Source organism: Canis lupus, chromosome 15 (genome assembly GCF_003254725.2).
Source record: "Canis lupus dingo isolate Sandy chromosome 15, ASM325472v2, whole genome shotgun sequence".
In the NCBI taxonomy this organism is placed as follows: domain Eukaryota; kingdom Metazoa; phylum Chordata; class Mammalia; order Carnivora; family Canidae; genus Canis; species Canis lupus.
Genome location: NC_064257.1, coordinates 47,603,471 through 47,619,720, shown reverse-complemented (window position 1 = coordinate 47,619,720; position 16,250 = coordinate 47,603,471). Strand labels below are relative to the sequence as shown.

At 33.7% G+C, this 16,250-nt stretch overlaps 1 protein-coding gene across 7 annotated transcripts in view; it reads left to right on the top strand.

Moving 5' to 3' along the window:
• The window catches only part of IQCM (IQ motif containing M), a 429,271-nt gene that overhangs the window by 330,965 nt on the left and 82,056 nt on the right, over nt 1-16,250 (top strand). For all 7 annotated transcript variants that reach the window (XM_025439271.3, XM_025439272.3, XM_025439269.3 and 4 more), the window contains one exon: nt 3,619-3,780. In XM_025439271.3, the coding sequence (XP_025295056.3) occupies nt 3,619-3,780 (162 nt within the window). The remainder of the gene's footprint in view (nt 1-3,618; nt 3,781-16,250) is intronic.

Below are 16,250 nucleotides of genomic sequence, written 5' to 3'. Positions count from 1 at the left end.
CAAGACTTACGTCAACCTATGTAGTCCTCATAACAACACTATAATGTAGACAGTTTTGCTAAAATACTGAGCTGGAAAGAGGTTAACTAACTTGCTTCAGTCATACAGCTCATAAATGGCAGGTCCAGATTCACACCCAGGCAGTGCAGCTCCAGAGCCTCTGCTATCAACCACTGCTATGTCTAATGAAGATAATTAACCCCTTGGTGACCTGGGAACAATAGAGAATTATGGAAATTTTGTGAAGGCTTTTGCCAACAGAACCAGACCTAGGACACATACATGGAAGATCTTCAAATTTCTACACACATATGGCTTGGGGAGGAAGGGGTAAGAAAGAGCTCTTATTCTGAGTTCTGAGAACAGTATTACAACATCTGAATCCAATGTGGCAATATCGGCTTAGCAGTGCATTAGAAGGAAGATATTCCATAAATAACAAAAAAATTATCAATATCAGCAACAAAATTTACATTCCTATTTTTATCTTGGAATGACATATGTAATTAAAAATAAAGAGAGCATGTTTTGTAAGCTATATGTTTTCTAAAATTAAAAATGCTCACCTGTAATCAACTTTGATATTATGAAGGAAAAGTAGAATTGTTCAAAAATCATAATACCTTGTTCATATAAGCTCCAGGCCTCCATTTGTGTTACCTAATGGCAAACGGTGACGGTAGCAGGACTCTGAGCTAGGAACCTTCGATGTGCATCTCTGTTAGAGTTAGCACTGTGCCTTATTATCCTAACAAGTGCAACATTTCCCCGACTTCATGTGTTTCTGGTTAGTCTTCAATCAGGATACACCAGTAAGAAAAAGTGGCAGCTCCACATTTACCACTGTTGAGATTTTAGTGAGGGCATTTTATTTTGCTTGACATGGAAACATTTGTTTTTATGAAAAATACAGTGCTTTATGGAAACTAACAAGCACAATCCTATCAAATAAAGTTGCTAAATATTTTTTTTTTAAACTAAAGGAGTTAGAAAGATATAAATGTCAGGGATGGGAGAAACCTTAAGTGCAATTCTATCTTTTAACCCTGAATAGCTGCAATTATGCTAGTTTTTCCTACTTTAATTTTCTTTATGGTTTCAAAGAGAGAAACTCTGATCTATTTTGTTTCCTTATCTTGTCCATCATGGAAAACTTCAGCGCAGTATTTTATTTAGCTGTGTGATTTCTGATTGATGCTGCATTCCTAGCTTCCCTTACAACTCAGGAAGTCTCCTCCTGCCTGAGGAGCTCACCTCTCCACTTCTTGAAGAAGCATGGCTGCGTGGAAAAGTAAAGCAAGTTCACTCCTCAGCATTGCTTTACTATAGTTCCAGCTTCCTCTCTTCTGTTGACAGATGATGTTGGCAGGCGTTGGCATATATATCACCTATATAATTCTAAATCTATGTGTAATCTTGAAAGAAAATCTATATGTAATCTGTTCACACATGCGAGCATATGTGAGGATGTCTGAGTTTTTGTTTATTTTGTTTGTTAGTCACAAGGGAATGATTTTGAATTTTCCCTTTTAAAAGGAGGTAGAAAAGTACTTAAGACGTGTATAATTGAAAGATGCAATTACATATTATTTATCGTTTTCTGACTCTCTCATTGTTTCTATTACTATTGAAATAATACTAGATGAAGACTGACAATACATTAATCTAGTACATATAGACATGGTGCCATATAAATACTTTATGTGTCTTATGTCACTTAAAGCTTAGGATCATCCTAACAATAATTCTATGAGGCCAGTATAATCGCCTGAAGGTAAACTGATTTGTCTAGTATTTCACAGCCTGTTAACAGTGATTTGAATATTAGGGCCCAGGTCTGACTATGTCAGCTAGGGTCCACTTATGAAATAGAAACTACATAGTAATTTGAGCAGGAAGAGATTAATGTAAAGAATTATTAATTATGATCTGCTACTAAGGGGTAAAACTAACTTTAAAAATTTGAGAAGATCAGATATAGAGTGGCTGGTATTCCTAGGTCTGAGGCAGAGCACCTAAGGAAAGAACAAGTTTTAAAGAACCTACCCCCACCACACCCCCACCTCCATGGAGCCACGTCTTGGAGAGGGCATAGCTCTGGCCCAGTGAATGGCAGAGAAGTTCACTAAGAGACCAAGCTAGGGGAAATCATGAGAAAGCCACTTTCTGGAGTTTTTGGGGAACTGTCCATAGGGAGCTGTCACACTATGGAACCTACTGGGAACCCACTCATGGGAAGGTGTTGCACCATGGAACTTGGTAGGAAGCTCCCAGTGTGTGTGCATATGGTGGGAGGTGATTCTAAGACACCTCCCAGAAAGGGCCCTACCCTGCTGGCTGCTGTGCACTGTAAGAGCCAACAGAGAGAAGTACCCAGATCCAGGAAGAGCCCCTTCATTATCTAGTTCCCTTTTTTGCTCTTTATGGAAGATGCTTAAAATTGTGCCTTATGTCCAGGAAGTGATCTAGTCTCACAAACAGGACAGTGAAAGGTGGATTGGGAGTGAGGTAATAGATTGATACCTGGCACACAGCCCACCAACAGATCTGCTTTCTTAATCATTTAAGCGTTATGTCATACTGCTTTATACTTACTTTACCATAAAATATACTATCTAACAAAATAAAGGAAAGAAGAAAGAAGGAAATTAGGAAGGAAAGAAAGAAAATGTAATAGGGTTATAAATGAAGATTTACATCATATGATAGTTCTCTTTTCTTTTGAAATATTTCTAGGTAGAGTCACTTTGAATTCATTGCTCAGGAGATTGTCTTACTGAGTTTTAGGCACTGGCTTATCAAACAAAAACTGAAGCTGCAGCAGGAGATCCAGGGTCCATAACCAAAGAATTTTCATTCTATGGTTCAAATTATTTTTGAATTCTAGTTTTCTCATCTACTAGTTAATGCAGGTTATGTTTGGTTGATAATCATTTGTTTGCAAATAAAAGCTTCCTTAGATAAGCCAAAGCCTAATTACATCATTTACAGACTGCAAGATTTAGGCAAGTTATTTAATTTTTCTGGGCCTCAAATTCTTTATGTAAAATGGAAATAACAATAAGATATGCTTTATAGATATTTATGAAAATGAAGTATATTAATGTTTAAAAGCACTTGGAACAATTTCTTGCATACAGTAAGTGGTATATAAGTATTTGCATACATATCATTATATTTTCTTATACATCATAGCCTAGAGATATTAATTCAGTCATTTTGCTTTAGGGAACTCTACACTTAGTCAACATTTTTGTCAGATTAATCTGATTTCATTATTTAATGTTAATTAAAAATATACATGGTTACATGTATAACATGAATGCTGTTCATTGGTTACCTTACTTTTCCCCATACCTATTAACAATACTGCTTTAAACTTGCAGTGTTTGAAGAGGATATTTGTAAACCCCTTACTTCTAAATTTTTGCTAGGAATTATCTAAACAGTAAGATTGTTGATGAAGTACCTTTGGCTAAAGAAAACCCACATTGTCAACATAGCCATTAGCATTCAAATTATTAGTCTTTAATTTGCATCCTTTACATAAACACAGTAGACATTCTGTAAAAATATCTAAAATTTAAAAATGTTTTAATGTTCTTTTGTTTTTTACAGAAGACCGTGACAAATATTCTGAACTCATCAAGAAGTTCAATGCAATTGAAATGTTATTTACGCTCTATCCTCCTCAAGGTGCCCATGTGCGTAATAATGTTCGACTTAAGTCAACTTGGCTGAGACCCATAGTAAATGGGGAAGAAGGATATAGATATATAGGTAAAATGCTGAATCTTATTATTTCTTTTTATAATATAGAAGAAATGACTCTTTATATATCTCTTACTTGTCACTTAGATGATGTGACAGGAAGTGACCAGGAAGTGATCTAGTCTCACAAACAGAATGTTGGGTAATTCCTAGGCTGTACAGAATATTCATTTCAGTTCTTAAGTAGTGTGCCTACAGTTTAAAGAGTGGCTGTTTTACACTTTGGTACCTCCTTGGGAATAGTGGAAACACACTGTGTTGTTTCATTCACCTGATGATGGACATGTGTGTTGCTTTCAAAAACGTGATACTACAAGGAAAGTTACAATGAACATTCATTGACATGACTGTGTACAGACAAATGCTTGCATTTCTCTTAACCAAACTGTCTTCCAAAGTAGTTATATCATTTCATATTCCCCATCAGCAGAGGTCTGAGAGCTGTATTCATGCACTCCACAGCTACATCAATACTTGGCATAATCAGTTTTTCTAATTTTAGCCATTTTAATAGGTCTGTATAGGTATTCCATTTTGATTTTCATTTACATTTTTCTAGTAGATAATGATATTTGGTGTATTTTCATGGGTTTGTCATTATGTTATCATCATTGGTGAAGTGTATGTTAAAATCTTTTGATCAATTTTAATATATATATTTTTATTTGTAAGTGTTGAAAGTTCTTTAAATATTCTGAATATAAGTCCTTTACCATATATTCTTTGAAAATATTTTCTCTTAGTCTGTCTTGTCTTTGCTATCTTTTAATAATGTCATTTGAAAAGAAGAGTCATTCTTTTTTGTACTTGACTCAAGGTATAGGTTGAAGTTTTTTTTTTTTTTTAACATGTTGATATCCAAGTGTGCTAGTGCTATTTGTTGAAAAGACTATCCTTCTATTAATTAACTTTGTATTTTGGCAAAACCAAATAAACTAAGAAGATATATAGATGGCAAATAAGCACACGAAAAGATGATCAATATCATTAGTTGTTAGGAAAATACAAATTAGGGATGCCCGGATGGCTCAGCGGTTGGGTGTCTGCCTTTGGCCCAGGATGTGATCCCGGGGTGTTGGATAGAATCCTGCATCAGGCTCCCTGCATGGAGTCTGCTTCTCCCTCTGCTTATGTCTCTGCCTCTATCTGTGTTTCTCATGAATAAATAAATAAAATCTTTTAAAAAAGGAAAATATAAATTAAACCCACACTAATGTGAGAAGACTCACCTATTGGACACACTAAAATAAAGTTTGAAAATATGACAATGCCAAGTCTGGCAAGGATATAGAGCAACTGAAATATTGCATTGCTGGTGTAAATGCAAAATGATACAATCAATTTTTAAGTATTTTGGACCTTTCTTATGAAGTTAAACTACTCTAACCATAAACCTAGCCATCTGACTCCTGGGTAATTACCCAAGAGAAATGAAAGTGTTTGTTTGCCAAAAACTTATATATAACTGTATTCAGTTGCTTTAGTCATAATTGCCAAAAGCTGGAAACAACATAAATGTTCTTTGCCTGGGGAGTAGGTAAACAAAATTTGTTATATCTTCAAAATGAAATATTTTCAACTATAAAAGGGAACGAACTGTTGATACACACAACAATGTAAATTTCACATGCATCATGTTAAGTGAAAGAAGCTAAATTCATAGGCTGTATTTAGATTCTACTTAAATGACACTTTGGAAAAAGCAAAACTATAAGGGCAGAGATCAGTCCATTGATTTCCAGGGCTTACAGGTGGTAGGAGGGTATGATTACAAAGAGGTAGCATGAGGGAGTTCATAAGGTGATGGAATTATTCTGTCTCTTGGTCATGATAGCAGTTATATGACTCTGGAAATTAGTTAGAATGAACTACCAAAACAGTGAATTTTACTGTAAATAAAATTTTAGAAATAAGCACAAAATAAAAAAAAAGAATTTATATGAATGTCATACAAGTCCAAAAGAGATGTTCATCATTATTATTAATTAGGGAAATGTAAATAAAAACACAATGGAATACTGCTATACACTTAATTGTAATGGCTAAAATTAGAATGACTGAACACACCAAGTGCTGGCAGGGATGGGTAGCAATGTTAACAGTAATATTCATTCACTGCAAATGTAAAATGGTAAAAATGCTTTGCAAAATAGTTTGATATTTTCTTAAAAAGTTAAACATATACCTATTTTATAACACACCATACCAATCCTAGATATTTACCCAAGACAAAAGAAAATATATGTCCATATAAAGACTTGTACATGAATATTCATCGATTCCTTTTTTGTAAAAGACTCAAACTAGAAACAACTCAAATACCTATGTACAGGTGAAAGGATAATCAAATTGTGATATATCCATGCAGAATACTACTTACTAAGCAATATAAAAGAACAAGCTATTGACAGTATTGATACATGTAAAACAACATGGCTGGAAAGAATTATGCTTAGTGAAAGAAACCAGACAAAAAAAGAGGACAGAGTATGATCCATTTATATAATTGTTTAGAAAATGCAAACTAAATCTTATAACAGAAGCAAATTTATATTTACCTGGGATGGTGGTGGGCAGTGGAAGTGAAATGTGATGGGCTACAAAATTTTGGGGTGATGGAAATGTTTATTATCTTTGTATTATCTACAAAACTTTGGGGTGATGTTTTTATGTATATATACATATGTCAAAATTCATCGAGTAGTAGACTTTAAATATGTGCAGTTTTCATTTATACCTCAACAAAGCTATAAAAATAAAGTTGAAAACATAAATTTAAAGAACCAAGGTAGTGCAATTTGTATTTTGATAATATTTTTGAGAAATGGTTTCTCTTTAAGTTTTAAAACCAGCATTTTAGAATTTGTCTATGGGGAGCCACAGATATACTGCTTCCCATTGGGCTAGTGCATATAATGGTATATACTTAAGTGCTCTTTTCTGATAGAATAAAGGAAGAAGAGGGAAAGAGAAGGAAAATTATGAAAAAGATAATAAGGGTTTTAGGTTCTATAAGATGAATCAAGACCCTGGTTGAGATTTATCTTCTTTTTGCTATTTTCTACCAGAACATAAGCACAATGCGACCCATATCATTCTAAAAGATTTGTGTTCATTGTTTATAGCCTATTTGTGAACTTGATACAAATAAAACAAGCATAAAGGAAATTTGCAAGAGGCAGTATGTTGTAAGTTAAAGACTCCATCCTCTGAGGTTTTAGCTTATCTTTTCCCTTTTAAGTAAATGGCCGAGGTCTTGCATCTTTTTGAATTACAGTTGTTATTAAATTGATAGACAAAACAGTTTGTAGTATTTGCCTTGAGAAAGATTAGTCTATTATAGAAGTACTTTTTGAAACTCAGTATCTGCTCCACTAGAAACATTTTAGGGAGGATAGCTCTGGGAATTTATTATGTGTCCCAACATTAATAATACTCCACTATGTAGGCACTTCTGTTTATTGATTTCACTCTGTAGATTTAGAGAAGTGTCATCAGCAAGAACTGAGGGGTAGTTAATAGAATTACTGAATGCTCGATAAATGGCATGGTTGCTAAAAAATTATGTAGTATTAGGACCATACATATTCTAAAATTATTCATTATATCCATGTTTTTACATCCCATAATTCCTATCACAGTAGTTTGAGTGTCACTGGAATGCTGCATAAGTCATAACTTCAAATTACTTAATATACACAAAGTATTTCTTCTGAATCATAATTTTATGATTTTAGATCAATGAAGTAAAAAAAAATAAAAAATTTTTCTCCAGGAACATATGTTTTGTCAAACTTATTTTCAGAAAATAAGTTTAACAAGCCTTTTGGAAGGCTTGTATCTTTTGTTATCTTTCCTTATGAGTTGTCTGTCCTTGAGTTCCCGGGTCTTGTGGCCTGTCATAGACACACTGAACTTGTTTCTCACCTTCATTAAGTTTTTGTGACTTTGGTGGATCCTCAACCTGGAAGCTGTAGATTATATTAAGGAACTCTTGGAATTCTAATGGGAATACCTTGAAAGGAGTAGGTTAGCCATTATCTTTCAAGAAAATCATTTAGAGAATACAAATGAATGATTAAATTACTTTCTCAAACCAGTGGTGCATTCTTAACTGAAATCATATTAATATATTAATGTAAGGTTTCTAATTAGTTCAGATCCTGAATAATGAGCAAAGACCTCCAGTTCAACGACTTCTTTTCCATATATCATTTCCAGCCCTTCATATAGTAAATTTTACTTACTCTTATAACATATGGCTATTTAAGTTATGTAATTAATACTGGAACTGATTTCTTGAACTAATCACTGTTTTGTTACCCATTATAAAAGTACAAGATACCTTCTATGCTATTCAGTTTATTCCATTGCCTTCAGGCAAGACCTGATGTACATTAACCAAATGAGAATTCCATCTTTACATACTCTGGCAATTACATAATTGCCCTTGACAGTCAGGTCTGATTTTTGATGATGATCTCTCTCAGAACTTTCTACTCTGCAGCATAAGACTCTTTTCTTACAATTGCTCCAACAGTTATAACTTTTTCACTATCCACAAAATTAAGGCTACATAGATTAATAAGAGTCTTTATTTTTCTGTGATAGGTCTTTTAAAATATTATTCCTCAGAGGCCCTCTTTCTAATCCTTAATGTCTTCTGGCACTTCTCCCTAAACATTTTTCAAACTTTCTCATTTCTTTTAAGTGATGGAACTTAGAAGAAGATACGATAATCCAGTATATCTAATTTATTGTGAATATAATCCAACTACTACATGTTCTGCTTGTATCTTTGTACTTGATTTAGATTTTTAAAATACACATCTCAGGGGGTCCTGGGGGTGATTCAGTTGGTTAAACATCCAACTCTTGGTTTTGGCTCAGGTTATGATTTCCTCGGTGGTGGGATTGAGCCCAAGTAGGGCTCTGCTCTCAGACAGGAGTCTGCTTGAAGAGTCTCTTCCTTTGTCCCCCCCCCACCCTCAAATAAATAAATAAATAAATAAATAATCTTTAAAATACACACCTCAGCATTTGGATTTCTTTTTTTTAAGATTTTATTTATTTATTCACAAGAGACACAGAGAGAGAGATAGAGGCAGAGACGCAGGCAGAGGGAGAGGCAGGCTTCATGCAGGGAGCCTGACTTGGGACTTGATCCCGGGTGTCCAAGATCACACCCTGGGCTGAAGGCGGCGCTAAGCCACTGAGCCACCAAGGCTGCCCAAGCATTTGGATTTCTATCCATTATTATTCTCTCCTTTTTTTGAGACATATTTCCTTTAATTATTGATAAGTGTATAATTTATTTTGCCTTCTTAAACTTACTATCCTGACTTGTCCTGATTATCTTTAACATAGCTAAGATATATAGACATTTACTAAGTTTTGAACCTACTCTTTGGGGTGTTCATAAGATTAATTATTGAAAAGTGAAAAATTCAAATCCTGATTTGAAGGGAGATTCACATATTTTATATGACTTCCATATGCACAAGTACAGGAAATGGTCTATTATAGTTTGGATAAGTTTAATTGTACTACTATTAGTTCAATGTCTTCATTAGCCTATGGATTACCTGCTTGCTTGAGGAGAATAATATCACTAAGACTATATTTTATGTTCAGTTTGGACTTATAAAGTTGTCTGGGTATTTACCCATTGATCTCCCTTTTTACCAACCATAAACTGCCAGATTCTCCACTTTCATGTTCTTTAAAGTCCCTTTGATTTTCTTTGTCAAGGGTAAATTATGTGACTGTGTTTTTGTGAGGGCAATTGCTGGTGGAACAAAGGTACTTTATTTTTAGATGATACTTCCTTGGTTAAAACTTTCAACATTTAGCATACTCACAGAAATTATTCATGGAAATATAAAAATGAATGCTATATTGTATCTGGTGAAAGTTTTTCAACTATGGGCAAGTTATTACAAATTCTTTATGATGATGAATTTTGCTCATTTAATGGAATGAATATATCCTATGTGAATTCCATTTTTTCTTGGACTTCATTGATCAAATCAGAGATATGTCTCCCACTTACCCAGTTTCACCAAGGAGGTTGGAATTATTTGAGAAAGACATTAATATGTGGCATGAGATCTACAAGCTAAAGGAAATGTGAGTTGCATATTTACAATAATATACCACTCAATACTTCTTAACTTTTTAAAATTAAAATCATAGGAATAATGTCTTATCATTTGAATTCTGCATCCATTTATTCAACAAGCACTAAATGAGTATCAACTAGGTTCTTGGCAATAAAGCTTGAAAAATAACTAACATAATCCTTACCCTAGAAATGCTCACAGACTAGCAGATCCAAAGCACTAGAATGTGGTTTAGTCAGTCTCAGTGAGCACTTTTATTGATCTATGTGTCAAACAAAATGCTACCAAATAAAGCTCTCCCCCTCAAAAAAAAAAAAAAAGTCTTGGGAGAACATCGCTAAATGACATAGGATGACAACAACACTCAATATCTGAAGTAAAAACTGCAAGTTCAGTTTGTTGTCCTTCTAAATAAATAAGAGTTTTGCTGCTTAAACAGTCTTTCTGGGCAAAGCAGGCTGTTGGTATTATATAGGGTTTTGGAGAAGAGTGGTAACTAGCCCCCAAGATGGAACCAATGATCCATGATTTTGTGGAAATATGCATACTGTATCTGGGTTGGTCTTTGTTTTGTTATCAAGAGAATACAAGAAAAGTGATGGTATGTTACCTCTGAGGCTAAGTCGTAAAAGATTTTGTGGAAGATTTTGTGGCTCCTACATTGCTCTCTTTTAGATAAGCTTCTATGAGGAAAACTAGCTGCCATGTGATAAAGGTCTTCAGCAGATCTGTTGAGAGGTCTTTGTGCTAATGAATTGAAGGCATATACCAATAACCAGTGAGGAGCTGACATCTGTATGAGAAATGAACATGGTAGTGGAGTGTCTACCCTATCAGTTCTTCAGATGACTGCAACCCCATGAGAGACTGTGGCCTAACCCACCTAGAAAATCCATTCTGATTCCTAACTCTCAGAAACTATGTGAGACAAATGCTGTTTTAGGTTTCTAATTTGGGGATAATTTGTTATGCAACATGCAAGTTAGTGATTAGTGGCTTTTAGCAGTGGAAGTGAAATGACATAAGATTTAGAGTATGGTTCCTCAGGGAAGATGAAGTTGCTGATTGATTGGCCTTCAAATGTGCATTACTAGAAGCAGACTTTTGTTTATTAGTTAACTTTCAAAAGTAAGACCTCTCACCTATTGGTTGGTTTTCAGAAGTATCTTTTGTGAATTGAGCTATCACTGATTGATTAAAAATAGGGTTTAAAACTTGTTCTGGGCATTACTTATTACTATGGTTAAAGAACTATAATTGGTTAAAAAGGTTTAAAAATAAGTTGTAGTATTAACTTACTACCATAGGTGTAAAACTGTTAGGCTTTTCTTAAGAGTATGAGGAAATGTTGTTAAATAAGCACATAAAGAAAAAAAATCAAGGTTTCATGTTAATTGATATAACAGAAGAAATTAAGTATAATTGTGAGCCTAAGAAAAGGGAATGACAACATCTGGCAGCATGAGAGATGACTTTATAAAGATGATATATGAATTGTTCTTACAGCGCAGGTTACAGTTTATAAGTAAAGAACAGAAAAAAGTGTTATAGGCAAAGGGAAGAGCATGGGAGCTAGTTGTAGGGACTAACTTTGTCCTAAGAAATACCCCCCTCCTTTTTTAAAAGTATTCCTAAAGACTCTTTAAAACAGTGTTTTTGGGATCCCTGGGTGGCGCAGCGGTTTGGCGCCTGCCTTTGGCCCAGGGCGCGATCCTGGAGACCCGGGATCGAATCCCACGTCGGGCTCCCGTGCATGGAGCCTGCTTCTCCCTCTGCCTGTGTCTCTGCCTCTCTCTCTCTCTCTCTCTGTGACTATCATAAATAAATGGAGAAAGAAAAAAAAACAGTGTTTTTATAAAGTCTGATGAATTGGTGACATAGTATACAATACCAAGTATAACAAAATAACCTTTTAGAAATATATGCCCTTACACTGCTTAGATTTTGTTAATATAGTTTATGACTACATTATGCATGTATACATATAACAATTTCTCCTCATATGTTAATGAATATTTAGGTAATAAATACATATTTAAATATATAAGTAATATATAAAGCTCATAAAAACAAAAGACCAGGACAAGATGGCTTCATAGATGAATTCTACCAAACATTTAAAGAAAAGTTAGTAACTACCCTCAAATTATTGATGAATACTTCCAAATTCATTTTATGAGGCAAACATTATCCTGATAACAAAACCAGACAAAGATACCAGAGAGAGAGAGAGAGAGAGAGAGAGAGAGAGAAAGTAAAGAAAGAAAAACAAAGAAAGAGAAGTGCAAAAAAAAATTAAGGATGCCTGGGTGGCTCAGTGGTTGAACGTCTGCCTTTAGCTCAGATCATGATTGTGGGGTCCTAGGACCGAGGCCTGCATCGGGCTTCCTGCAGGAAGCCTGCTTCTCCCTCTGCCTATTCCTCTGCCTCTCTCTCTCTCTCTCTGTGTCTCTCATGAATAAGTAAATGAAATCTTTAAAAAAAATTATAGGCCAATATCCGTGACAAACATAGAAGCAAAGATCCTCAATGTAATATTAGCAAACCAAATTCAACAATAGACTAAATGGATCATACAGCATGATCCAGTGGGATTTATTCTAGGGATGCAAGGATGGTTCAATTTCCACAGATCAATCAATATGATACAATACATTGACAAAACAAAAGGTGAAAATTACATTGTCTCAATAGATACAGAATAAGAATTTTACAAAATTCAAAACACATGTAAGATAAAAACTCTCATAACACATATAGGACTGTACCTTAACATAAGAAGGTCATATAGGATAGACTCACAGCTAACCATTTACCCAATGGTAAAAAGCTGTTTTCCTAAGATATCACATAGGATATCATATAGTCTATCATATAGGATAGAATCACAGCTAACCATTTACCCAATGGTAAAAAGCTGTTTTCCTAAGATCAGGAGCTTTGCAAGGATATCTACACTTGCCACCTTATTTCAACATAATATTGGAAGTCCTTGCCAGAGCGAGTAGACAAGAAAAAGAAATTAAAGGCGTCAAAATTGGAAAAGATGAAGTAAAACTATTTGCAGATGATATGATACTATATAGAGAAAAATGTAAAGACTCAACCAAAAAACTATTTGATTAATAAATCAATTCACTAAAGTTGCAGGATACAAAATTTGCATCCAGAAATCAGTTGCATTTCTACACACTATTAACAAGCTATCAGAAAAAGTAATTAAGAAAACAATCCCATTTATAATTGCATCCAAAAGAATACAATACCTAGGAATAATATTAACCAAGGAGGTAGAAGATCTGTACTCAGAAAATTCCAAGATGTTGATAAAAGAAATCAAATAAAACACAAATAGGTGGAAAGATATTCAGTACTTAGGGATTGGAAGAATTAATACTGATAATGATAAAATGACCATACTACTCAAAGCAATCTTCAAATTCAATGCAATCCCCATCAAAATACCAGTGTATTTTTTACAGAAGTAGAACAAAGAGTCCCAATATTTGTGTTGAACCACAAAAGACCCCAAATAGACAACACAATACTGAGAAAGAAGAACAAAGCTGAAGGTAAAAAGCCTTCAAAATTTCAAAAAGGACTACGAATCTATAATAATCAAAACAGTATGGTTTTGCCATGAAACAGACACATAAATCAATGGAATAAAATAGAGGACCCAGAAATAACAACCTGATTAAAAAATGGACAGAAGGCTTGAATAGACATTTTTCCAAAAAAAGACATACACCTGGACAACGGGCACATGAAAAGATGCTCAACATCAAAAGATGTTCAATAAAATATTATGATTATTCTTTCAGAATTCAAGTGTATAAAAATTTATCTTAAAGAAATAATGTATATAGATGTATGTATAATAGTAATTACAACCTTGTAATTACAACACATGTTGAGACAATATAAAGTCCCAGTAATAGTCAAATGATTAAATATACTCTAGTTCATGAATAAGATGGAATTCTATATGACCATTAAAATTATGTTACTGAGTATTTACTTATAGGGAAATTTAAAAAATACACATTTTTGTAATAGCATGATGTGTATATTATATTCACATGGTTGCATCAATGGAATGTGAGAATAAGCAAATTTAATCTTATGTTAATCCACGGACTCTAACTATTCTAATATGCCTGCATTTTCTATTTTTTCTGTATATTCTACATGTTTTACTTGACATTTCTTGTTTAACAATAATAAAAATATTATTAGGAAATTGGAAAATATAATTTTGAACTTCATGTTTAAGCTATATTCTTTATGTTAAAAATCGAAAAGTTTAATCTATGTTTACATTGTTTTTCATTGATAAATTTATCTTTATACTATTTTGATTTTGTTGTGTTGAACTATAGTGAAAAGAATATCTATCATATAAAAATAAAATATAGCATTTCAAACAATGAAGAAATGAATTAAACCATTTTCTAATTTTATTTTACAAAACCATTTAAGATAGTTTTGCATTTAAAACTACATTTTAGATATGGAAATATAATACCTATTTGAAATATCTCTTCCTCTGAGAGTTCTATAACCCTTTGAGAACACACTCTATTTAATTATTCTTATTCCCACACTAGAATTCTTTGCACATAGTAGGTATGTATGCAGTATTTGTCATATGATTGCATATATAAAGTATTATCATAGCATTTAAGCTCTTGTTTTTCATGTTAAAGGTAAATACTTTTTTTCCATCAATATATTAAATTTGCTTTTGTTTACTCTCTCTGTATTCCTTCAGAGATTACTGTAACATGATATGGCTATACCATAGTGCAGCACAGTTCTTTAATATTTAAAAATTTTATTAATAAATAAAGTATAATTTAACCATAATGGGGGCAAAAGTCCAAGGCAATAAGAGCATATTCAGTCATTCCACAAATCTTTATTGAGTGCCTTGTGTTCAATACTCTGTGATAGACATGAGGAGAATTCAAAAGTAAATGTAACAGCTTTCCTCTTGTGTTTATGAGTTAGGCTGGGGAAATGATACAGATACATAATTAACCACAGTAGAAGATATAAAGTGATGAGAGATGTAAACAGGTGCATGTTGTGTTCTTACTTGTTCTGCTAAGCAGTCTTGAAAGGTTGGGCATAATAAGAGTTTTACAAGAGAGAGACACCCTGATGCTTGAGAGAAGTGTGAGGATGCCTTTTAAGTTATTTTACGCTCACAGGAAAAGAGTGCCCTCAAGTAAAACATTGATAGTGTGTAACTAGCCCCTCCAAAATAATTTAAATAGTGTACTTGTTTACTAAGGAGTAAGCATTGCTTCACTATGGAGTGATCAATCATAGTGTCCTATTCATTGATATTTTTACATATGAACTTAATATAAAGATGAATTACAGATAATTTGCAAAATTGTGAAAAAGAAAATATTATTGAAATAATACTTTCTTTAATATAACTATATTTTTTGGCACCTTTTCTTCTAGTAGTTTGTAAAACCACTTGTAACTAAAATATTTAAGCCCTGGAAGGGACATTACATGTCATTTCACCAATTTCCTTTTCATTTTTACAGGCTACCAGTTAGAAGGTATTGGAAAAGAATCATTTAAATTGAGCAGAGGGCAGAGGCTAAGTGGCTTGTTCAAGGTCATAACCTTAATCACAACTATGATGATGATTCAAGTTCACAGTTTCATCAGGCCCATTGCTATCCAACCTCCACCACCACATACACATGCTCCCAAATTGTCCTGGCTTTTTATGAAAAGTAATTTTTCTGGACAAAGTAAGCATTACTACATCTGTCTTTGTACTAGTCTTTATTTTTCTGTTTTCCTCAAGCTTAAAAATTGGCAGCTAGTTTTGTCCTTTGAATATTTTCTAAAGCAAAAACTGAAAGCAATACTGCTCACTGCCCTTTTCAGAATGGAGGTGAGGCAAAGGCCTGGGGTTGAGGTAACCTGGCGCTGCAAAAGCTCTTGTTGCCTGTGGACACGTTGGGTTCCAACCTTTCTGAAAGGCTCTGACCATGCAGTTTTGGCTTGTCAAGTCTTGTTTTGCATGGCTATTATTAGCTCAGTTCCTTTCCTTTTCCAACTACACGTATTAAACAGTAGGAAATAGTGCTTCATCATGAATCTCACATGAAACAGAAACAGATCCTTATTAGATGTAAACTTTGTTTAAGCTGAAAATTATTTAATATCCCTAGGGTAGAGTAATGACTTTTCCCCCAAAGACTGAAGTATAATGAGGTAAAAATGTTTTCACAATACTTTGGAATTTTTATAATTGTCCTCTGTATTGTTTGACTGTCAGTTAAATTAGAACATTTGATAATTGTAGGGAGCTGATAAGACTTT